At 40.1% G+C, this 26,169-nt stretch overlaps 1 protein-coding gene across 2 annotated transcripts in view; it reads right to left on the bottom strand.

Annotated features, from left to right (window-relative positions):
* Positions 1–26,169, bottom strand: part of PDE5A (phosphodiesterase 5A) — a gene marked incomplete at its 5' end in the record, with an annotated part of 136,197 nt that overhangs the window by 10,853 nt on the left and 99,175 nt on the right. For both annotated transcript variants that reach the window (XM_082838478.1, XM_082838479.1), the window contains 7 exons: positions 198–261; positions 2,136–2,213; positions 3,898–3,998; positions 7,679–7,766; positions 15,918–16,012; positions 17,432–17,557; positions 22,262–22,408. In XM_082838478.1, coding sequence (XP_082694604.1) covers positions 198–261; positions 2,136–2,213; positions 3,898–3,998; positions 7,679–7,766; positions 15,918–16,012; positions 17,432–17,557; positions 22,262–22,408 — 699 coding nt within the window. The remainder of the gene's footprint in view (positions 1–197; positions 262–2,135; positions 2,214–3,897; positions 3,999–7,678; positions 7,767–15,917; positions 16,013–17,431; positions 17,558–22,261; positions 22,409–26,169) is intronic.

Raw genomic sequence — 26,169 nt, 5'->3', positions numbered from 1 at the left:
TATATCTTACAAATATTATTAAGTGCTAATGAGTCCTCTAAAAAAGAAAACCTGTTTATGTCCAATTATCTGCTTTTAATACTACTTAAAATTTAGATAAAAAGTTCCCCAAATACTTCAAAAACTATATTTAAGAGCAAAGATCTATCTTATTTTGACTTTTTAATTATTACTTTTATCATCACTAAGCAACATACCCGCTGTTGGATAGGCCAGGGTTTTGTAATTGCAGAAAGATCACAAGCTGTCATCAGCATCGCTCTGTTAAGGGAAAAAGAAGCCCAATACTCCTGTTTACTTTTATGTGAATATAAACCCTAGTAAATAGTTACTAATAAAAAAGTTAAAATTAAAACCCTCTAAACTACGAGGATGGCAGTTTATAGACTAAAGAAACAGAAATAGAATTTACATAGAAGCAGGGCTGATACAGTGATATCACAGTGTCATTGTTTTGGTTACCCAGTGAACTACTGGAATTTGCCTTCACACTGCCTCATTTATCTCCACATTAGCAGCAGGAGAGAAGTTATTAACCTTTGAGCAAAAACTTGCCTGCTATTATTACTTTTTTTACTTTGGTCTTCCAATCTCAGTGACAGTATGATGAAAACACACTGATTACTAATAATTAACCATTAAAGGATAACTTCAGCTGTCCTACTGATAAAAGTTCCATGACAGCAAGAACTATGGTGGGTCATCCTAATTCACTCAACACATGTAGTGACTCCTATGTGAAAAGCCTTTGAATTATTGAACAGTATCTGCTGGAGAAAAGAGGGAAATGAGAGGATGATGCTGGTTATTCCTTCGCTTGTTAGAGAAGTTGAAAACCATACTGGAGTCTGGAGTCTGTGACAAGGCGCTCTACAACTCAATACTGTATAAAACTACAGTATGAAAATAGTTCCCTCTTTAGTGCAGTGTTTTCCCATGTCAGGTCCAAATACCTGCCATCTAATCCTTTTAATTTGTTTGAAGACATAGGCAAAAAGGCCGTCACTGTCATATAGAAGCACTCAAGGTAAAGGACTGTATCACTTGTCCCTCTCGGGAAACCCAACCTAAAAGTACATTCTCCCTAACCATATTAGGCCACAAAGAAAATAGTTTTCTGCCTCTAATTCTATCTCTTATACCAACTCCCTCGCAAGTAATGAGTGCACCAGAGAAATCTTTAATCATGAAGGATTTCAATAATACTTGCCAATACAAACTGCCTCCCCCAAAGAAGACTATGCACCTGTGTGAGCTTAACTACAATCTGGACTGTGAAGAGTGGAAGAGGCAACGCAAGCACTAGATGTCCTGAGTGCTTGTCTGCCGAGAGGTCAGAGGTTAGGAGAGTGGAGCAGTGAAAACTGTGGCACAGTCTTGGAATTGTGGTCAGATTCCACTTTTGTCATTGAGAAAAACGGTTCACGAATCACAGTAGCGTGTCTGTACTTTTCTAAGGCACTGTTCTAAAAACACGTTGAGACTCTTAGGTGAAGCATGATTAGAGAGAACAGACAGCTGGGCATTTGTATGTTTCCTAATAATTTGCATCTTTGTTTGCATGTGAAGTAATACCAATCTATTTAAAGAAATGTTGGTTATAAAATTGTAATACAGCACTATCCTTAGTATTACTAGCTCTGTCTTTTCTTTATTATTGACACTTAGCTCTTTTTTATTGATCCAGTTCTTGTCATGACAAAGGCAGTGATAGTAATAGCAAAGGATGGGAGGGAGGGACAGAGGAACAGGTGAGGAAAAACAGAAACCCTTAAGTTCTGACAGTGCTACTCTGCTATCACGTAAGAGAAGTAAACACTTCACAGCCATGTTCCCGCTCCTGCATTCTTTAGGATGCTATTTTCAGGTCTTCAATTCCAAAGAATTGTGAGTATGAACAAGGGAACTCTATAGCCTGGTACTGATACTCTACCACATTTTAAAGGTCCTTCTAGGACAAAACTGATTCATTCAGTTTTGAATTTGCAAATGCATTTCTTTTCAAGTAAATATTCATTTCTGTACAACACTCAAGAATTCTGACAGCCTCTAAGATCATCACATTGTAACAAATAACTGCAATAAAATTAATTAGGTAGCAAAACTTCAGCTTTAAGGATAGTAATCCTACTTACAAAAACAATTCCTTTTGATGAGGATCTTCCAAGTTGAATTGATTTTTTCTTATAAGTTCAAAAAATTCTCCTCTCCTCCTTTAAAATAAAGAAAAATATTTCGTAGTTATGATGAGTCCCCCAAGCTCTTATCCCTTTGGTCTAGAAAGACTCATGGAGTAAAATTTTGGGGGGAAAAATCTCTAATGGTTTTTTCTCATCTTAGAATAAAAATTATCATTTAAAAATCTTAAATACCTTACCTTCTTCTCTTCTACCATATTCTTTGGTTGAAACATTAAATCTCACCTCGTTTTTAACTACAAATCACAAATAATGGAAATTTCAATTCTTGAACGTGATTTTAAGAAAATGAACCAATATGAGTTTAAAGTCTGATGCCAAGAATGATTTAAGAAATTTTGCGTATGACATAATAAGATCTATATGCTTTCAGTTTAATTTCATATATCTCATTCACATATATTATGGTATAGGGTAAAAAATGTTCATAATAATTACTCTTTCACTATAAAGTTGTGAAGTCCTTCTGAAGCAAAGAATGACCAAGTAAAGTATAAACTAATATTCATTCACTGTATAGTGAATACCTCTATGTGCTCAACATTGTTAGGCGTCTTGGGAAATTATTAGACATGAGTTCCTTTCAGTGTTTAAAATCTAGTCAAAGACACAAACATAAGAGAAACTTACATAACAAAACTGCCCGTCTGTGAATAAGTACCAAAAATGAAAAGAGTTTCAAAAGGGTTCAGAGGGGAGACCCATGTGGGTCTCCACAAGGGTCGGGAAGCCTTTGTGGTTACAGGTAGTTTTCAAATTCTTGGTAATTTGATAATCTTTATTCTGCAATCATTTTGAATACAGTGAAATTTACTATATTTTCTTTTACCCTAATTAACTTTAAAGTGCTCCAAAATCCAAGGAAACAGACTCTTTTAGATGTAGTTACTTTCAGATGCACAGCAGTGGATATCTGGTATATGGTTTTGTGTGTTTCTTCTGTTTGTTTTTACTTCTCAAAAGAGAGGCTAAAACCATAATGCACATCCTTGTACAGAGGGAGAGAGGCCTGTGTTCCTGGGAAATCCCTTGAGTGTGACTGCCGGACTCCCCTCACTCCCAAACTTGCAGCAAAGACCTCAGTCTCTGTGTGGGAAACGAATGCTTGCCCAAAGGCAGCAACATCTTTCCTTGCTTTTAGAAAGGCAGTTTAATGATGCAAACATACCTACATCCCTAATACACTCTAATGCATACTTTAATTTTCGAATCATTAACTTCATTAAAGTTCTGCATTAATATCCTTCTTTTGCCAAAATCCAATAAAAAGAAACAAAATTTACTTGTCTGGCACTCAGCTCCTTTTCCAGCCCACGTAAGCTTGGATGACAGTATAAAGGAATTGTGAAATGGTCAGAAGTTGGGGGAGAGAAGGAAAGGAGGAAAAGCAAATGGCCTACATAATCTTTAGGTTGGCCAACCCAGCTTGGAATGACCTTGAGATGGTTATTTGCTTTGCGCATTATTTCAGAGACAAACATCAGAAATAACTCTGTATTCTGTAATTTCTATAACATTAAGTAAGCAGAAGAAGTAGACTTTTCTGGCTTCCTTTGAGAAACTGCTCCATAGTTTGATAGACAGCTTTGCCAGGACATTTGTCCTTATAATCTAAAAATACCCCAGTGTGGATTTTTAAAGTTTGAAACAATGCAAACACATCCAAGACCTATTTATCAACATATTTCTTAAAACTTACTTAATGTACAGTGCTAGGTCTGTAGCTAAAATAGCTTGCTTGATTATTTTCAGCGTGGTCTTATATTCTTCAATGGAGAGGCCACTGAGAATCTGATTGCCCTTTATAAAAAAAAGAAAACCATCATTAGCATTCCACCTGGAGAAGCTGCTGCTAAGAACAAAATCTGAAAAAATAGTCACATCTCTTAAACACATGCCTAGTATTCTGAACTCAGGAAGATAGAGGACACCTGCTTACATAAAGTAAATACCGTGAAATAATGTTTCCTCTCTATGCACCCACCCTCATCGCCTTGTCATACAAGAAAAAACAGCTTCATGATGGTTTATGGGCCGAAGTATGCATGTTTCTCCAACTCTTCTACTCCTTAGGCTTTAGTCCAGGCCCCAAATCTAATAATTATATACCTTTTCCTTTGGGCAGGCTAACTGCTATGATCTGAGAACAAGTAAAACTTTGAAAAATCAAAAACTGTATTAACAGATGTGAAGAACAGGGTGAGGAAATTGTAAACAATTGATTATTTTAAAAATCATTTCTCTATGGCTTCTGTGATAAATCCAGTAACATTTCTGGTGCAGATTCATATAATTTTAACTTCATATTGAGAACAGTGTGTATCCCTCAGGAACATGCCAATACAGATGGGTAGAGGGTGTGAGCAATGATGTGCTTACTGGTGGTATAAAGAAAGCAAGAGTTGAAACATCTATAAGGAATATTTCAAAGGTGGCTAATCCATGTGCAAGTTATCTAAAGTTTTTGCTATATAATCATTTTTTATTTCTTGCCTGTAATTTAAAGCACAGTGACTCTCTAATCTTGAACTAAGTAAAACATACCTTGGGTACCCAGAATATACTCAAAACAACATCTGTAAGTTGAGTCAGATGTGCTTCCTAAACCTCAGGGCTGAGAAAAAAACCCAGAAGCTTAGAAATAGGGTCTGGAGGTAAAGGATTTGTTCTGAAGAAAGGAAACTGCTGAGCCAGATTCAAACACTGGTTAGAGGATAACTGATGCTGAAATTGTGGTATACGTCTAATTAATGAATCTGTGATTACACAAGAAACATTATTTTTAAATATTAAGCCACTTTAGATTCTGGGCAAAACAAAACTATATTCTGATACTTTATTTTAAGACAAAACTATTTCAAGTGGAAAAGTAGAAATGTCTTTTGGTATTGTATTTTTATTTTCCCTTCCAAAAACAAAGGCTGTAAATTCTTGTGTATTGGTGCTTACAAAGACAGAATATAGATGGGCCTTATAATGTGAGGCCAGCCATATATACAACCAGATTCCTTTTATGTTAAGTAATAATATATTACATAAGTTTTATGTTATCTAATAACAGAGAGAGCTATGATAGGCATACTGTAAAATATGTTTTTTTTAAAAGGTTAGCATATTTTGTTTAAAACTAAATAGGATATTAAAATGAAGTTTGAGCTGAAGGGCAAAGACAGCAAATTCCAATGAAGGTACAGATGTTGCTGCTATAACTCGACACACACATTCCTGAGAAGTCTCAGTTCGGAAAAACCCCACACTAAAAATAACATGGTTTTTGGGAGAAACAGCGTTAGGGCCGACCACTCAAAGCCTATGTAACTTTATAACCAGAGCACAAACCAAGTCAAGAACTGGCACCTCTGGAGGCAACTTGGACAGGCCGGGCTAGCAAGTCTAGGGGCTGCCTCTGAGGACATTAAAGAAGCACAGAGACAGCTGAGTGGAAACGGTGGTTTGTGGAAGCCCAGAGGCAGCACAGGGGGAACTGGATGGCGGAGACGGATGGCGGAGACAATGGGGCTGTACTAAGGGAGGTGCTGAAGGAAGAGCAACCTCCTTCCCGTGGGCCCAGAGCAGCCCAAGGCGAGGGGGAGCGCCTCAGGGCTAAGTGCCCATTTTCAATATTCCTAAACAGAACCGAAAGCGTTGCTCATGCAGGAGCCAAGCAGAGGGCTGCTTCCTTCCTTGCTGAAGGTCAAAATTCAACTCCCATAATTCTGGCACCTCACCCAAGAGAACTTGTTCATGAAACAGTACAACTTATACATTTTACTGACATCATTCCCCTACCTCCCAATCATACATCAACTAATTCACGTTAAACAGTCACATCTGTAGCAGTCTGTACTAGAGCATGTGCAGAATTTATAAGGAGGTGCCCAAACTGGCCACATAACTCTTATCCCTTCACCCGCACCAACAGGTGCGATTGCGTTCCCCTTCACTCAAGTAAGAGAGAGTGGCCTGAAGTCGCGGTGTATGCCTGCTGGAGTCTGCTGGGTGGGGTGGGCTCCAGTACCCTTGTGTCTGATTCCTGTCTGGAAAATCTACAAGGCAAGACACAAGCTGGCTAGATGCTCTGATGCAGCAGTGAAGGAGAGGTTGCTACTGAACAGGACGGGCTGCCTTCTCTGAGTTTTGGAGGCATGGGGTTGGTTTAAGTCCTGTCCTGTTCAAGAGGACCACAAAGAAGGCAAAAGAACCTTAGCAGAAAGGAGCTGAAAGCCAACAATCAGAGTTCCGGGAGCTGAGGAAGGAGCCGTAAGGCGATAAACTGGACAGAGACGATCACTCATATTAAGGCGACGTCAGTAGAAAAGCCACACAGTTAAGGCGCTCGGCCAGGATCATGGAATTACTCGTAAGAAAAGAACTAGGTTTAAACACCTACCAGGCACAAACAGGGGGACACTCATCACACTACCAGTCTCTTGTTTCCTATTCTCCAAGTCTGGGGGAGTAGGAAGGGACATGGGGGTTTGGGGGTGAGGAAGGAGTCAGAAGAGACATAAGGGAGGGACGAAAGGAGCCAACCAGGGTGGGAAGAGAGAACCTGAAACTAAATCAAGCCCCACACCTGGACTACTACATAGGGCTGCACATTTTGGTTTCTAAATTGAGAACTGTATGCTATATTTTAGGACCTGAAGTAGTAACTAGAGGGTAAAACTTATCAAAGAGTGACCACAAAAGTCATGGGCCGCCTGTGTTTTCTGGGGCTCAGGGAAGAACTAGTGCCACTGGGCAAATGTAAAGAGATGGAGGTAAAATTGCTTTAAAATTATATACCATGCGTTTGTGCTTGTTCAACGTAATCGTCTACAACTTTCACTGTTTTCTTATAAAGGTAATACACGCATACAATGGGTAATGTGAATAATGAACAACAAATCAAAACTAGAAAATAAAAAAAGTATTAATAGTTTAACTAGACAAAGCCGTTGCGAACATTTTGGCATATATCATTTTAACCTTATTTTCCTTAACATAAATATGACTAGAGTAACATACCATATGCCTTCTTACATTGATAAATATTCATTTGGCCAAACTGTTGAATAGCTTTATTCCTTAATGAAAATGTTTATTAGTGGTCAAAAGTTTCCATAAAAAGAGGAAAAGGTACTGCCTTATGAAAGAAAACCTTTGAGAGTAGTATAAACCACTTCATTTGACAAAAACAAAAACAAAAACAGAACTGAGAGCCATAAAATACCAGTTTTGTTTGTTTCTAATTTGGAATAAGCAAATGGAGGTGAGTAACCAGTTTTCCCTTTTCAGGCAACATTTAGACAGTTTTTGGCTTCTAGAGAAGTGAGGCTGCGAAGATCTCAAATGTTTTGGCTTTGCCTTTCTTACCCAAAAAGGAATAAAGCATGCTCAAGAATTTATGTTGCTGGGAATAAATCCAAAACTTAAAAATAAAACTGAATTTATAAAGCGCTCTGTTAAAATTCTACAACCATAAATTAGGTACTTACAGGGCTATTAAGGATCATCAGGCACTGGTCAAAATGATGATGCTCCATGATTGAATGGCAGTAGAGCTGAGCAAGTGGGTGTTCACTTCTGGGTTTGTTGGAGAAAGGAAGAAAGTTTAAAAAAATTATCAGTTTCCCCAGTATATCAGTTATCAATGTCTCCTTATTATTGGTTAACTGAAAAAGAGGCTACTTCACAAAAATTAATCCAGCTAACAATTTTCTCTAAGAAGAGTGAGGGAATCTCTGGGAAATACATATAAAGAGTCAAACTGTTTTCAAATACCAATGTTAACTGATGCCGGTTCAAAGTATGAACAATTTGATTGGTTTTAATATTTATTAAAATAGTAGAAGGAATAAGGACAAAGGATTACTTTCTCTACACACGAAAAAAATCTCTGAAATAGCTGTGCCAATAATAGTTTTCAATTTCAAAAGTGCAATTAATTTAAAATCTGAAATAAATTTCCATGCAAGCCTTTCTTCTGAAATAAGGCTGAAGGTCAGTGTCCCTATGTGTGCCTGTATATAAGAAAAGAGTCAACTGAGATGGAATTAGCTGAGGTGTGAGTGATGAGAGGCAAGGAAATGGGGGACAGTGGGTGCACATCCCCTTCTGGAGGAAGGAAGGAGACAGCTGAGTTAGAAAAAGTTCCTAACGTGGGATCCAGGTTATTTCAATGCAGGACATCCTGGCGGTGCTCTAAAATGAACTTGGGGAAAATGGTAAAGGCCGTTTGGCTGAGTGAAGTGAGGGGAGGAATATTATAGTCAATTCATTGTATGTAACAGAGTCACAAATCAAGTTCTAAAGCATGACAAGCAGAGTCCTCCACCTATTTCTCATGACCCTTCACATGTGAACATAAAGCACCATTTGCACTCTTTGTTCTTTAAAAGGAAGACAGAAAGTTATAGCTCCTGAAAGTCTGTTTCTTGAATTAATAGGACAGAGGTTTATGAATTGTAAAGCACGATACAAGTGTTAGATAATACAATTGATTTGTTATTCCTCTGTACTAGTACATGAATCATTATTTTACTTTGCACTTAATTTGCTGAAGATAGAGAACCTACCCAAGACAAGAAATGTAACACAGGAAAAAATGAGTTGGAGTGAGAGAAGCTTAAGGGAAAACAAAAACAGTAAAACGAAAATAAAGGTAAGAGAATGGGTGATCTCATCTACTAGTGTTTAACCCACCACGGATATTGCTGACTTCCAAACTGCCATGTTTTGTTGTTGTAACCTTTCCCAAGTGAACTCCTGCCTTGTCTTCTCCGTTCCTTCCGTATTTAGTGAGTTGTACCATGGGTCAGATACTGTGCTTATCACTGGACAGTGGGAAGGCAATGGATGGACTAAAATGAGCAGATTTGTAAGAAAAGATAAATTTGCTGGAACCAAGGCTGGAGATGCATGGAGACTACTGGGATTTAGTTAGGAGACTAGTGGGAAACCATTCTAGTAACCCAGGTAAGAGACAGCCTGGGTTACAGTGGTGGAATCCCAAATAAAAAGAGCTGCTTAGGAGGTAGATTAGTTAGGAGTTGGCAATGAATCCTGATGTTGGGAGCTAGTGGGGATGCGGGAGATGAAGGGGGAAAGTATGGAGGCTAAGCTTCTGCTTTGTCACTTCTGACATAGGAAAAAAGGGAGAAGATGATTAGAGATGGGGGATGAAGGAGGGGAAGATGGACTAGTTGAGTGTTGGATCTATTAATTTTAAGGTGCCTGAGGTACAACCAAATGGGTATAACGGTCTGAACTCGGGTCTGGGCTGGAGAGAGAGATGTGGATCACATCAACATGCTTGGAAATCCAAGGCACAGGAGTGGATGAGGTGCTCCAGGGAGATGGCCCGGGATAAGAGAGGGCCTAGCATAAACAGAATCGATGATCTCCCTCCAAATCCTGCCTGGATTCTATAGTCTCTATTTTGGCAATAGCATTTTCTCATCACTCAGACCGGATAAGCTCAAGTCAACTTCAGTACAGCTACCGCCTTCCTCATTCCCTTCATTTAGAAAAGGAGAAGCTTCTAGAGTATCTGTTATTGTCGTTTATACGAGGAATCCAAGCACATCCAGTATTAGCTTAGTATCAGTTTTATTCTGCTAGGTGTTTATAAGTCTGTTACCCTGTTAGCCTGTATTCCTTTTGAGTTTGTTATCATTAGGGAAAACGAATCTACCAATTACTATTTACTGAGAGCCTGTGCCATGTCCAGCACTGTGCTAAGTAGTTTGCATTTAATTTTTACAATAGTCCTCTGTAGGACACTTCAGCTCACCACATCAGAATCTTCGGTCCCACCTCATACTGCAGCCATTGATGCAGTGTCCAGCTTCATGCCTGCTCTAACAGACTGCACGAGGAGCCCGTCAGAAGGTGCCTGCCCTGGCCCGCCGAGAACACCTCTCACTTCTGCCCACAGGAGGGCTCTCTGCACTCACACTCACTCAGCCTGGAGCGTGTGGAGTTAAGGCCTCTGGAGGTCCCCTGTGACCAGTGGGGTATGGCAGCCTGTGGAGCTGCCCCTCCCCCTGCAGTCTCTGTCCTTTTGCGAACAGTTCTGGGTCTCATGTCGTAAGACTTCTCAAAAGCGCCTGGTGGGACTGAGCACCAGCTGCCTGCATGGGTGGACAGCTGGATACCTCGTCCTTCTCCTGGCTTTCCCTTCTCTGTTTCCCACTCCCAGGCCTGCATTCCTGCTCCCTGGGATCGCACGCGCTAATAAGCTATATGCACACCAGCTTTCGTCTCAGGCTGTGCCTCCTGGGTGACCCAGGCTGAGACCTCTAAAACTGGCATTTTAGCATTTGTTTTTTAGATGACCAAAGGTACAGAGAGATTATCTGACTTGTTCAAGGTCAACAGAAAAGGCAGAGCCGGGATTCACACGCATCCTTTTCACTGCATCACACTGGCTTGTGACCCACAGCACTCTGCACACAGTATCCACTCACCAACCCAGTTAGAAGCTGGACTAGAAATGCGATTAGGTGGATATAACACAGACATGTTTAAAACTTCTAACGCACATTACATTTTTAGACAGTGCAGAAAGGACGGTTTCACATTAGAGGAAATTCTTGGCTTGTGAGACAGATGAATGCAAATTATGTGTTTGCCTTTACTTCTAAAAATATGGATTTATGAATCAATGAAAGGGTGACAAATTCCCCACATTTCCCATTTACAAAGATATTCATGGAAACCAATGCATTCTATATCCTGCTACTTTTTACTCTTTCAAACACAAGGCTTCGTTGCCTCTTTATTTGAGGGTGTGTCACAAGGACCCATTAAACCACTCCTGCTGCTGGGTTATTCCCACACGTCAGTGAGCAGTCATGGGCTAGCACGCCCTCCCTGCATCTCCTCTTGTCCTGCAGTTGTTGGTCCATCTCTGAGAGTGGCGTTAAGGATGCCAATGCAGAAATCAAACCAATGTCTCAGGAGTACAATAGAAAATGAAGGTTCTGTGAGAAAAACACAGCCACCCCAGCACAGTACTCCTTTTCACTGATTCTGACAACGGTCCTTAATCTGGCTTCTCATCCATATATATTGCTCTGGGCTCAAATCTCTTAGCTACTCTTTGTGACCCATTTCAACCCATTTAATTCTTTTTTTTGGTAATGTATTTATTTATTTTTAAATTTGGCATTAAAAAATATTTTTTTTATTTTTTGGCTGCATTGGGTCTTTGTTGCTGCACACGGGCTTTTCTCTAGTTGCAGTGAGTGGGGGGCTACTCTTTGTTGCTTCTCATTGCAGTGGCTTCTCGTTGCACGGGCTTTAGGTGCACGGACTTCAGCAGTTGCAGCATGCGGGCTCAGTAGTTGTGGCTTAGTTGCTCCGCGGCATGTGGGATCTTCCTGGACCAGGGATCGAACCCATGTCCCCTGCATTGGCAGGCGGATTCCCAACCACTGCGCCACCAGGGAAGCCCCAACCCATTTAATTCTTAACTTCACAATTTCTATGCAAATCATCACTATTGCCTTCTATGAGTCAGGGGTTATTTTATGTTCCTATTCTCTGTGATCACAGATATTCAAGTTGATGATTCATTTGACCTTGTGACCCCAGTTCTTGGACCTTCTTGACTCTGCTGATTGCCCTTTTTTCACATCAACAATAGACAGTCCCTTCTTTGTTCCACAGCTCCTAGCTGCTACCAGGCATAGTCTCTTTGCTACTCCCTGTCCCTCCCTGGGGGAAAAAAAGCAAGATCTTCAACTCCCATCTGTCTTTAACAGTATCCCCCCGTGAAAATAGCTAAAACGTGTTGAGCATGTAGTCTGTGCCAGGTACTGTTCCAAGCACTTTACATCTACTTATACTCCTTAATTCTTATAAGAAACCCTGTGAGACAGGCACTGTCATTATTCTACTATACAGAGAAGGAAACATAGAGAGGGAGTTTAAATGACTTGCCCAAGGTCACAAGGTGAGAAGAGTCAGGATTCAAATTTGCACCATAACCATCACAGCTCCTGCGTAGTCGTCTAAGGAGCAAATGAGCTCATGTACATAAGTGCTAGAAGGAGTTCCAAATGCCATGGGATAAGACCTATATTAAGTGTTAGCTTCTGTTATTATTATTACTATTATTATTAGCGACTAACTGAACTTGCACTTTATTCATATTCAGATCTCTAGTCTCTCAAGCCCTCTGACCTTACCAAGGATGATCTCACTGGCTAAAATAGACTCTCCTCAGTGTGAACTTCACAAATTGTGATTCCTGTGCTGTCTTTACTGCTCTTTAAGCCTCTAGGAGCCTGCTGACCCTGTTACCACCGTGCCTATTCACGACCTTAGCTCACTCCTGTTCCTCTGTCACAGAGCAGAGAGGACCATGGTACAGGGCAAGTTCTTCCAGGACAACTATACATGATCTGATTGTCGGTACCAGGAAATTTTTTATTGATTTTGCTGAGTCTCTAATCTTGAAAACAACATTCATTTGGTCATTTTACCTCTTCTAACCTCCATACTATGTATTACTTTCTCCTCATTGCCAAAAGTCCTTTCCCCTCCATCCTCCCTCCCAAAGGACACACGCATGCGTACACACTTCTCAGTTCTTCATTGCTGTCAGTGGCACCATCATTGTTAATTTCTTGGACCCAGAGTCATGATTTTACCCCTTCATTCCTGCATATAACTAGCTGTTCAATATTTAAACAATTTTCTCCTTCAGTCTCTTCCTTTCTCTAGCTAATATGTGATGTTCACGTACACCTGGCTTTCCCTACCTAACAGCTTTCTGGCTGGAACTCTGTGGTTCTAATTATTACCCATTTACCTTGTACCTTACTTACAGACTTTTCTTCCTAAACAATGTCTTCATTACCCACTGCAGCAATGGCTCCTTGTCTTTTCACTACACCGAATATAAAATGCACGGCTTGGTTTTCCAGCTCTCCCTCGGAAGGGTCTTCTAACTTCCACTTGTTCATCCTCTTACTTTCCATCCCTAGTCAGTGAGCCTTCTGACCAGTCTGACTAGCCATCATGTCTGTTCCATGAATATGCCCACTTCATGGTGTTCCTGGAGTACCTTCATGCTCTCCCCTCTCCAAATCCTACACACTTCAGAGATCCGGCTGCAGTCTCACCTCCTCCATTAACAGTAAGCATGGGCTACACTGATCATCGTCTGTCTCCTCTACTGACCACTTATAGCCCACGTTATCAAACAACACAGGACTTACTAGATACTTTCTGGCATTAATCACCATTGTTTCATGAAACTGTGCAAATTCCTTGATAACAGAAGCCAAATTTTATACTTTTATAGCTCTCTTTTCTGCCTAGCAAAGTACCAGGCCCCAGTAACTGCACATTATCTCTTTGCCTAAAATGTAGGATAATTTCACTATATTTATAAAACACCAATCCTGAATCTAACCAAATAAATGCATCTACAAGAGTCCTCTTATATTGACGGCAGGCCGAACGTGGGGAAATTTCTCTACATAAGCAGATGTCTGTGCTTCAGCCATTTTGTTCCTAAGACTGCCTGTTTTTAAAAGAATAATTCAATAACTATCTGGAATCACTCTTGCCTCCATCCACCCATGTGGGAGAAGAAAGCACACGCAGTGAACTCTTCTCTCAAAGATTTCACTGGCGTACTTGAAGCGCTCTTCATAATGGCAATCTTCCTAGGCCAAGAAGGAATCAAAGAATCAGATACTGAATCAAAACAGTTTCCTAAACAAGGAAAATCTTACTTCAACTTAATTTTCTGAAAAGATGTTCAACAAGCACAAATGACAGAGTTCAGTTTCTAACTTTGCTACCATATGAGGGCTTTTTTGTCTTTTTGATATATTACTTTTACTTTTGTGTCTTACTGTTTTGGTTTTCTTTATAGAGTGTTTGAATATCTGATGAGGTCTGGACACAGTACACCTTTTTAGAAGTTAGTTCTTTATATGGAAATGTTTCTGATACTCTTAGTCTCCAAAGAGTCCCCTGGTTAAGAAAATCCTACTGGAGGTATCACTCGTTTACCACTAGGGAAAGGAAAAAAAGAAACATCCCTGGGAAATTCTTGGTTTCCTTTACTCAAACCACAAGGATGTAGGAAGAAATAAATATCTCTGAAACTCCTTTAATTTTTTTAAAAGTTATTATTACTTAGTGTAAGTCTGCTCTGCGGTGTATGTGAAAGCAAGATTGTGTGGTCTGACTTTTTCCCAGGACTTTTTTTTTTTTTCAAAGAGAGGATGACGTTTCTCCAGATGTTTTTCCGGGTAATTATTTTTAAATAAACAAAGGAAAAAATAGCTTAGTGGCTTTTTTCACTCCAAAGCAGGGCAGTACGGCAATCCATACACTAATAATCCATATCCCAATGATATGGTGTTCAGGGCTGAGGCAGGAAGAGAAGGCAGCACCGCTGGCTCTTATTCTTAGGCTGTGCTTGACTCTGCGCTGTGAATGTTTTCACGTCGTTGTTTCCTTCCATAATTACTCCTGTGTTGATGGGAGGCTCAGGACCACAATCACATGACAAAGCACAGGGTACAAAGGACATGTCACCCAGTCAGTTCTCCAAACATTAGACTTTAAAGAGGAGACAGCAAGCCTCTGATAGTCAGGCAAGAGCTTGCTATCTTTTCCCATCAAAGGTCAGCAGAGGACACGGTTGCTACATCGCTACAATTCTTTTTACATGAAGTTTTCCGTTTACTGTATTTAGATAAAGGGAATGTGATTAGAGAGCTTTCTGAAATTCCCTCAAGATATCAGACATGTGGAATTTCCTAGAGAGATCTATGCTTTAGTTGAATCACTTGCATACCTTAAAAATGCTCTGTAGTAAGAGATTTCACCATTAAAACGTATGCCTTTCAACTAACTTGCTTCAAGAAAATAAAAATGTCACAGTGGCTCAAAAATCTGATGAAAAGTGATATCACCTTTATTATCTCATTTGTCGTTGCAAATGTTACTTAAGCGTGGTTCAGAAGGGAGCCTGAAAAGCTTGTCTGAAGAGTTAGTATCTTACTCGCAACATCAGCCAAAATGCAGGCTTCAGCTCCTAAGATTTATTTAACACTTAGATATGTACCAGGCATTCTACCTGGTAGTGATGTGTGTTATGTCTTAAAACTTATATGAACCCTATGAGGTAGGAATGCTGTTATCTCGATTTCACAAGCCAGGAAATGGAGGTGTAGAGAGAGGAGTGTCCTGCCCATGGTCACACAGGAACTCTGTGGCAGAGGTAGGATTTGAATCCAAGTCTGACCCCAGAGCCCAAAGTCTCCAACACTGTGTTCCACTGCCTTCGCTAAGACCAAAAGCCTCTTTCTAGGCAGCATTTACTAAGTACTTAGGATAGAGCTAAGCACTTTTCAAATATTATCTTTTATTCCAGGGTGAAATTCTACCTTTTCTGATCCACTCTTAACAGTTTTCCAATGAAGCTCCTAAGCTAGGTGTATATAAACAAAAGCAAAACGCTTGGTAATTATCTAATGAAACAAGATTCTCAACATAAATAGTTTTTGAACTTCAGGCCAGAGATGTTACCAACACAATATTGGACTTGCATTATTTTTTCCATTTCCCTTAAATAAAACCAGAGTATGTTATGGGACCTTGACCAACTGAAATTTTGTACCATCAAATTATGCTGTGGCTTTTACTTTTAAAACTACAATTTAAAAGAAACAATCTCTTCTGTTGCTGGGGTGAATGCCTTACCGCTGTATGTAAGAGTTATTCACACCGCGGTGATCCAAATCGTGGCTTAAGGCAGCAATCAGCAGTGCGAGTATCTCCAGGTCAGTCAGCCTGTTCTGCACGACCGAAGAGCAGAAGAAAGAAAGAGAAAGAACAATTTCGTAAAGCACATTATACCACCTCTTTCCACCAATCACGTGGTTTTCTCCTTAGTGCTTTACATATGTGCTTTCTAGTCACATAGGACTCACGCTAGAATCCTATTCTGCAGGCAATCAGTCGTACTTTGTTTTCAGAATGGGATTATCATTATCAACCGAAAAAGTTCAAATGCCTCAAATAATCAATAACCTGTCCACCTATAGTCTATATATATATATTTCTTTTTAAAGAAGATGTTGGGGGTAGGAGTTTATTAATTAATTAACTTATTTTTGCTGTGTTGGGTCTTCGTTTTCTGTGCGAGGGCTTTCTCTAGTTGTGGCAAGCGGGGTCCACTCTCTTCATTGCGGTGCGCGGGCCTCTCACTATCGCGGCCTCTCGTTGCGGAGCACAGGCTCCAGACGCGCAGGCTCAGTAGTAGTGGCTCACGGGCCTAGTTGCTCTGCGGCATGTGGGATCTTCCCAGACCAGGGCTCGAACCTGTGTCCCCTGCATTGGCAGGCAGATTCTCAACCACTGCGCCACCAGGGAAGCCCCACCCTATTTCTTATAAATGTTTGCTATGGCAGAAAAGTACTACTATGGTATCTGATATGGCTTCTTGGACAACAATCACTTTTTTTAGCTCTAGCCAGCTAAAATGTGCACTCTATGAAAGTAGAGACAGAGAATAACATTTTTAGAATTTATTAAATAAAAAAGAGCATGGAAGCTCTGAATTAAAAACAGTTTTATGATGTATGCCTGGAATCACTGACATAGAATAACTTGTCGATTCCCACTGAAGTTAGAATCTAAGGACAGAGATATGAAAAATTTGGCCCAGAAAAGAACGAATTACTTGAATGTTTTCTGCATTGATCTTCCTGTAAACAGTCTCTGGTCAATGTATATGAAACCAAAACCGTTTCCATGAAATAGTACTTATAAAATTAACAGAGTGCTCCAGAGAAAATGTGACAGAGAACCCTGGACTCATCTATGGAGCCAAGTTCAGGACCTGAGTGGTTTCTGAGGAATTCTACTATGGAGCAGGTTGAATGTGAACATGAGAAATTTGATACTTTTCTTATATTGTAGAGTTTTCTTCTGAAGGAAGCATTTATTTGCCCAAAGGCTATTAAGTTTAACATGAAGCTATTTTAAAGATTTTTAAAAATAGGCCATATATATTATATATGAAAGAAAATTAGAAATTATTTTGCTATACCAGTCTTCCTTAATTAACAAAATGTAATTTATTTTGTAAGTGGCATTAAATATTATTCTCAATCGTCATTAGTGCACATTAAAAAAACACTTGAAAGAATATGCTGTATTCTTGCAGCAAAGCAACAAAATGTCTTAAATATATAAATGGCTCTAAGAAGTACCTGAATTTTGCCTGCTTTTAGTGCGGCAAACATGCACTGAGCTGTATTAAAGGCATGTCTCCAATTATGATAGGCAACATTCTTCCGATAGTTCTTCTTAACACTTAAAATCCACCTGCAAAGAACCTTTAGGAAATAAAGCGTTAAGTAGTAAAAATAACTGCTGACATTTATCACACATTTATTAATCTTCACGCAATGTACAAAGCATTTACATCTAACTCCCAGGACTCTGAGGGAGGCACTACCATTTTGATTATTGTACAGATGAGGAAAGTGACATTCAGAGACTTGCCCAAGGTCACAGTGCTTGTAACCTCAGCAGTTTGACTTCAGAGCCTACCATGCAAACCACCGTGCTAACTAAATTAGATGTGAAATGCAAGGCAGCTCGAAGAAAGGTACTTTTGTCATGGGTAGGGCACAGACTAGCTTTTTAAAAGATATTATGTCCATGTGTCATCAATTAGGAGAGTCCAAGTAGGCAGTCACACGTGCATGAATTCACTCTCAGGGAGCCATGCAAGCAGCCAGTCTCCAGTTCTTCTCATGCTCCCATTCTGTATGTCTGCAAAAGTAATTGTATGAGGCTCTGGGGATGGCTTGGGGGCAAGGCACACAGCACATGTCCAAGGACAAACTGGAGCTCCAAGTCCCAATCTTTGTCCCTTTTAAACTATGCTTAAATATTCAGGCAGAGTTACTGCTTTGTTACCAAGAAGTAATTAACAAAAAATAATATATGCAACATAAAGCCCTGGTGTGTGTGTGTGTGTGTGTGTGTGTGTGTGTGTGTGTGTGTGTGTGTGTGATACACGTATTTTAAAAGATGGGGAAAAAAAGGATAGATTTCAGAAAAATCTCACAAGCTGGGTTTAATTCAACTCCTTAGTGGTGTATTCAGTAAAATCCCCAGGGACTCATGGGCTGTAAGCTTGATAATTTTGTGTTTGTGTTAGCATCAGAGTCTGCCTCTCTTCAATACTGAATGATTTACTATACTTTTGGGGATCACTAAAAATAAATATGTGCTTCTCCCTACGTGTATCACTGGAGATATTTCAAACACAAAGGGCATTGCCCTGGGGAATAGAAAAAGTACCAGGGAAACGAATGTTGCTTTAACAATATTCAACACAGTTTGATTGGCTGCAAAAGTAGGCCAAAAACAAGGTTTCTTCTTTGTTGGTAGAAATTGTTTATAGAGGATTTGGCAGAAAAATCAATGCTTTCATATCCTCCCTTTTCTTTTCAGGTCTCTTTGTTCCTGTTCTATGACGCAGTTCACAGGGAATTCTGATAAAAAGAACCCAAATGTCCCCTAGCTCTTTCACCCCCGAGTAACCATATTTCCCAGAGGATTTCCGTATGCCTAAGGTTGACGTGCTAACCTGAAGTACACTGCAGCATGACCATTTCTCAACAAAGTCGACCCCGAAGATGATAGATTTATCTTATTAGGAGAATTTTAAGTAAGAGCAATTAATTTTCTTTGATATGCTTAGAAAGTGAAGTGTGATGGAAAATTACTGGTGATTAATTAAAGAGTCAAGGAAAATAAGCAGGAAAACCCAGAAATTTAACCTATGGACATATCTCTTTACTAATCATAAATCTGTAGATATAATTAAATAGGCACTTATGCATATAATGTGAAATAATGACCAAAATGACTTTATGAAACCTGATTCCTGATGGACTACTCTATTCTGCTTCTTTTTATTATCTGGCCACACTGCGTGGCTTGTGGGATCTTAGTTCCCCGAACAGGGATTAAGCCCGGGCCATGGCAGTGAAAGCGCTGAGTCCTAACCACTGGACAGCCAGGGAACTCCCTATACTGCTTCTATGGAAATGGGCCTACTGAACTAGGTAACCCAGTGGATACCCAACTGTATCTAATTAGTAACTAGATTCAAGTACAGTTTTGGATTCTGTTATGAAATGTTCTTAACAGCGTTTAGGAAAATTATTGTCAGATCTGCTTAATGCTTGGTGGATATGCCTGGCGTGTTCAAATCTGTAGTACAATCTTTTGTACAGGACTACTGAGTAATTATGTGCAGTTTGGAAGACCCTAGGGAGCATGCTCAATACACTGAATCAGTCTCCAACATTAGGCTTCCTAAGTCCTGCACGGCATCCTTAAGATGCTATGGGAGAAAGCGAAGAAAGAAAAAACACAGCTTAGCTCCTGCCTTCAAGAATTTCAATCAGTAGTGAGTGAAAGTAACAAAAGCACACATATAAAGGAAATAAATTCACATAAAAATGAGAGCACAAATTTATAAACTGTCAATAGCATTCCAAGTGGCATGAAGTCAATCCTAGGGTTCTCCCAGAAACAGAGATTTTTAAGTCAGGCTCTGAGGAAGAGTATGTTATGGCACAACATACTTGGAGCAGACTTGGAAGTGGAGCCATCCTGTCCATTCAGGGGAGGAATGACACGTAAAAGACAGAAGGTCAAGGAAAACAAATACAGCACACGCAGATTTGTTGGAGTAGAGTTGAAGAATCTGCTTCAGAGAGCAGCAAGAATTATAGGAGAGTAACTCAAGATTTGGAAGCCAAGCAGAGACAGGAAGATCTGACATAACTTTCAGTAGGAAATATTCTTTGTCGGGGCACTTCATGGTGCTTAACATCCTCTCTAGCAGTAACATTTTAATTTTATCATCCTAAAATTATATCTGAAATGTACAGTGACAATAATATCTCAAATAAACAAAACAGAAGAGTCACTAAGGCAGGAAGGCCAACCAGAATAATAGCAATGTTCGTGTTGATGTTGGCCGGAATTAGAATAGTAGTTATTCAAACAGAAAAGGAGAGTAGATGAATGAGACATCGAGGAGAAATATCTGCCTAATGGATAAACATTCAAGGAAAGGTAAAAATAAAGACTGTAAAAGAAATTCTCAGTGACTATCTTCATACCCAACACTCAAATGCTATCTAAAAGCTTATGTTTTTAAGAAATAAGAAATAAATCAACTTATATAAGAATTTCATAAATAGGTACAAGGATCATATTCCTGTTCTGTCCAGGCCCTTTCAACAGAATCAGCACTAGTGTAAAGTATGGGCGATCTCAGGAATGGAAAGGGATTTGAGTCGCTATCTAGGTTTAGAAGTCCCGTGACTAGCAAGAAGCAGAACTGAGATGTGCGTTTAGAACTTCTGGCTCTAAATGAGATCTTCATTCCATTAATAGAAAAGGCTTTTTAAAATGAGCCCTATAACCTACCACAGAGAAATCTGATAGGGAAATATAACCATGGTCAAATTTGGTCTAAGGAAGGGATAACTGACATGTACTCTACACCTGTGTGTTAATTGAAATATACAAGTGTGCACACATACACATGCATGCAAATAGACAATCTCACAGATGCATGTGTAATTCTCACAGGACTCCCGTTGGGGAGGTCGTACCACTATTCCCAATGAACAGATTACAAAACCGAGAATGTGAGAGATTAACTGCCCAAAGAAGTCAGAGGTAATCACTAGTCGAGCTATGACTCAAAATCCATGAACTTTCTACTCCACCATGCTATGTCAATTTCTTCATTTGTAAAACAGGGACAATAACAACCAAAGAAACTTTCTTGAGAGCTTCTTAAAATAATTAAATGATATGATCTCTTAATCAACACGCTCTTATAGGAGTGAAGTATTACTAGAGAAGAGTCTACAGACAGTTGGTCTTTGTTTTCACCCAAGAGTAATATAAACCGGTTAAATTAAAGAAAGAACTAGATTCGGGCCCCCAGTAATACCAGAAATGACACTGTATTAACCTTAGCTATATTAGCCCTCAGTTTTCATGCCTCGGTGAGGCTTTGAGAGCAGGGACAAATCATCACTGAAATGTGTACCTAGCACAGTACAGGATACACTGCTTACTGTTAATAAATATTCATTTTATGAATGAATGGATTGCTGGATAGTGGAGGCCTTCAGGTATTTACATTTCCAGATAGGAAATCTGTACGAGGAGACTAGACATTCAACTGACCGGAAAAAAAGTAGTTTTAAAGGCAAATTACTGATTTTTTTTCTTCATATCAGCCTTTCTATTCTCCCTTATTCTTTGATGAGATACACGTAGCCATTATGAAACAGAATAGAATTCCCTGATATATCCCAACTGGTATTAGAAGGTATTGATTTCAGTCTTGCTATTTTCTGAGAGGCGAATAAGGTAATCGACGGGGGTTAAAATCAGTTTTCATCTTCACTCCATATGGGTGACCCTGTTTGAACCAAGAGCTTGGCTTCCCATCAACCTCTTCACTCCCTCATTTCCAAAGGAGTTCACTCTGTTTTGGTCCTTCTTTCTACTGTGTTACCGTAACCTCCACAATCAGATCACGTTACTTCCCTACTTAAAATTCCTCAGTGACTCACCATTGTTTTCAGGATAAAATCCAAATTCCTCTGAATAGTGTACAAGGTTCTACAGAATCTGCTTCTTGGTTGCTTTTCTCAGCCCCTCACCAGTGCTCCATGCCTCCAACCCCGCTTTCTGTCATCCTGCCTTTGCACATGCTGCTCTCACCGTTGGGAATATTCTCCCCTATTCTTCAGCCTGGTGCTTGATACATGTGGGAACCCAATACATGTCTTTTTAATGGTTGATAACTTTTCTTTAAACACCCTGGGTATGCATTAGGTGACAGTATATGAATCTCTGAAACTTAAAAATCCTTATTCCATACGAGTGTCCAAAACTAATTCTCTCCCTTACACACACACACACACACACACACACACACACACACACACACGCGCGCTTTCCAGAGGACATCACTGCATTCCTACCTCATGTTTCATCTGGAAGTTCTGCACAAGGTTGAGGTCAGTGAACATCCGGATTGTGCACAGTGCCGTTTCCAGGTCAGACAGCTCAAAGTCACTGAAGCTGAAGTCGGTGATTTTAAGTGTCTGGGCAGATGGTACCATGGCAGCCTTAGGTAAGGGAAGAAGAAGAAAGTGAGATAAAGCTGTTAAAGCAGCAGTGATTCACAAAGTTTTCTTGCTTTGCTATGGGGAAATAGCACACTGTGTTTATTTTTTTTCCTTTTAATGTCATATACTAGAAATCTTTTAATGTAGAAGTTACTCCATTTTTTTTTTTTTTTAAACTGGGCCACATGTGGGTAACTAATATGGTTCCAGGTAGGCCAGGTGGAGGAGAGAGGGTAACTGTACCTAGAACAGTAGGCAGAACTAAGGACTCCAGTGATCCTGCCCCTTTATACCTTCAGTGTTATTCGTTCAACAGATACTTATTGAGTAATTATTGGCCCTGTCCCAGAGGATAAGTGGTGAGCAGGATAATGATAATGTTCTAAGCATTTTACATTTAATTATCAAGACAACCTTATGAAATCGATACTCTAGCTCCATTTTTCAAGTACAGAAACGTGAGCATGGATGAACACTTCCTTACCCATGGTAGCACAGCCAGGTAAGGACTGGAGCCTGGCTTCCAGTGCAGACAGATTATGCTGCTCTCAGATTTGACACAATCTCTAATCTAGAGACCAACAGAACCTACTTTACTCAAGCCTGACCACAAGAATCACCTAGGGTGCCTATTAAAAATAGAATTAGTGGGCTTCCCTGGTGGCACAGTGGTTGAGAGTCCGCCTGCCGATGCAGGGGACACGGGTTCATGCCCCGGTCTGGGAGGATCCCACATGCCGCGGAGCGGCTGCGCCCGTGAGCCATGGCCGCTGACCCTGCACGTCCGGAGCCTGTGATCAGCAATGGGAGAGGCCACGGCAGTGAGAGCCCCGCATACCGCAAAAAAAAAAAAAAAATAGAATTAGTGATTCTGATTCAGTAGGTCTGGGATGGGTTAAGAAACTGGTGTTTTGGAGGGGGATCTGTGTTTTAATTAACATCCTCAGTTTTGATTTGTTAGTCATTTAATTGTAGTAAAACACTTGCAATTTCTTCAAATACACCTTGCTCTTTTTTTTTTTTAAATCAATGTTCCTTTTACCTCCTGCTTCTCCTACTTTCTTTAACTAGAGGACTTAAGACACAGTTCCCATCCAAAGAAGAGTTAAATGCCCTTCAGAGCTAATCCCACTTTGGGAATACCTGTTTAATTACGCGAAGTTCACTACAATGTAATTTCTTGTTTATCTGTCTCCTAAGTACACTGCGACTGACAGGTGGGGCTGTACCTTACACATCTTTGTATCCATCGTGTCTACTGATGGATACAGTTTTGATATTTGTTAATATGAATATTTATTAAATGAATGGAAGGGGAAAAATCTTATTCCCTTCACTTAATTTGAGTTATAAGTTCTGGTTTTAAGGTCCCAAAACTTCTTAGGAGAGTGGAGCCCATTAACTTGAGTTAGAAAACTAGCAGACCTGGCAAATGCATTCCAATTCGTTTGGTTTGGTACTGAATATTTTTTAAAAATCACCGAATTTGTTATACTATTTAAAAATTGGGAGAGTTTTAACAATAAAACAGGATTTCTCGCGTCTCCTGGAAAATCCGGCCACGTTGAGCCCCAATTCCCATGAAGCAACGCTGGCCACAGCCGAGGCCCCCCGGCTCCCTCATACTGAGCAAAGCTGTCAGGCTTCTCTCCTAGATTTCCTGCCGCGCCCCTGCCGGCATGAGAACTTGTAAGAACCCCACTTCTCCATCCCCTTGACTATTCACTCTGCCAGCACTGTAACTGCCTCAGCCAGATGTGGCTGAGATTGACGTGATGAAAAGAGGCTTTAACTTGGTGTGGGGCAGAGGGAAGAAAACCAGGTTCTTTCCAATGTTTTTTCCTTGATTCCCTCCAAACCCCTTAAATTTCTTCTGAGAATCTGGTATATCACTTCTCTGCCTTCCCTCCATCTTTTGTGAAGTAAAAAGGTCAAAACTACTAAAACCTTATGGAGCAATCTAGAACGTTCCCTACCAGCCTGAGGGCGCGCGCACATTCTCTGCTCATCGGGACCCTCGTGTTTTACTTACACATACCAGACCTGATTAAACTTTAAAAGAATGTCACCCTCTTCATACTCCAAACCAAGACTCTTTTGCCCAAGCCCAAAATTCACGAGGAAATACGCCTTCTGTTCAGTCAATTCGACAGGCTAATGCGTGGGCTGAACTAGGGGAAGAAAGGAGGGCTGAAAATGCACCGAGAAAGCGTAGCGCTGTTTACACCAGCCTCCAACATCGAGACGGAGCAGACAGCTTGAGGGGACCGGGGAAGTGTGGAGGTGGGAGTAGGCCCACCTTTTAACTCAGAGCAGATGACAGCTGCTTCCCTTAAACGTTGCACAAGAGAACAGATGTTTGTTCCTTAGGGCATCATTATTCTTAGAGCAGGAAGTTTTCCCTCTTTCCTTCCACAAAGGATATTCTAAACACAACGGGATGAAGACGGCCAACATGGCTTGTGCCTCGCCCCATTATACACTCTAACTCCCGACCGCTCTCTCCTGAGAGCAAAGACGCTTCTCTTCTGCTTGTTCAGCCACGTCACACCACGACTCAACCTTTCTAAGCTGACCTGGGGGGATGTGCAGACATTTTCCTTCAGAACCTTGTGGTCAGTGATACAGAGGTTCGGAATTCTTGGGATCGATTGCTAATAAGCCATGAGAAAGTCACACATCATTTAAAGCTCTCGTAAACTGCTTCTCTGACCATCACAAGAGAATTCAACTTTCTGTCTGCCCTGAAAGGGCTTGGGATAAAGGGGATTTTAAGTAAAACATATTGCCTGTCATTCTAACTTACCATTTTCTAAAACGAAATAGTCTGCATCTTACTAATAGCAGGGAAAAAATATGTGGTATTTCTGGGAGAGGTTATGTATATACAATTCTGGATTTTTATAGCTTCCTTCACTGACCGTTTGATTTGTTAGAATTTGCAAAGTGAGACTTCTGACTTTGTTTTTCTTTGGGGGATAATATAACTTACTGCATCATGATGTTGAAGACAAACAAGTAACATATTTTATAGATTCTGTAAAGCTATAAATGTGTATATGTATTATGGTTGACTAATCCAATTCGAACTTCTGGAACTATGATACCACCTAATACTGCACAATACTGCTTATTTCCCCACATGAAAGCACAGTGCCTGTGAATTCTCAGGCAATAGCAATTAGATATTTTAGTGCTTCATCTGAATATAGTTAAGCCTTTCTAGGGTTGGGAGTTCTAATTTGTGTCAAATTAACCAAATACGGGATATAAAGAATATACAAAGCTCCCTGGGTTAAAGATTCAACCTGGCAAACCGTTCGGTAGTACAAAGTCATTTTTCTTCTGAGTTCTTTAATTATATCTGCCACTCAAACTCATAAAGAAACTAGTTACCTCTCGTGACTCTTTAGGGGAAATTCTTCATTCAAGTTCCTTTTTTATGACTCTTTTTTCTAAAGTCTTGATCCCTTTTCACCATTCTTGCAAAAATTAAACAAAACAAAACAAAACTCTGGAAGTGAAATTCATTAAGGGTGGAACTGGACATATCCTTGGGAGTAGGACTGGATTGGGTTAAAGGAAGCAGTATTCAGAGCTATAAAAATACTTTAACTGCTCAGTGATCTTTAATTAAAACCAGCTGTTCTGAGTACCGTCTGACTGATGAGGATCTATATAATAAACTGATCACCAGCCGGCATTATCCTAGATCAGCTACCACATCTGCATGTGGCATTAGATAATGATCATAAAAAGAG

This window comes from Leucopleurus acutus, assembly GCF_964270905.1.
Source record: "Leucopleurus acutus genome assembly, chromosome: 4".
In the NCBI taxonomy this organism is placed as follows: domain Eukaryota; kingdom Metazoa; phylum Chordata; class Mammalia; order Artiodactyla; family Delphinidae; genus Leucopleurus; species Leucopleurus acutus.
The sequence above is the reverse complement of the archived record's forward strand: the minus strand, read 5'-3'. Positions and strand labels throughout refer to the sequence as shown.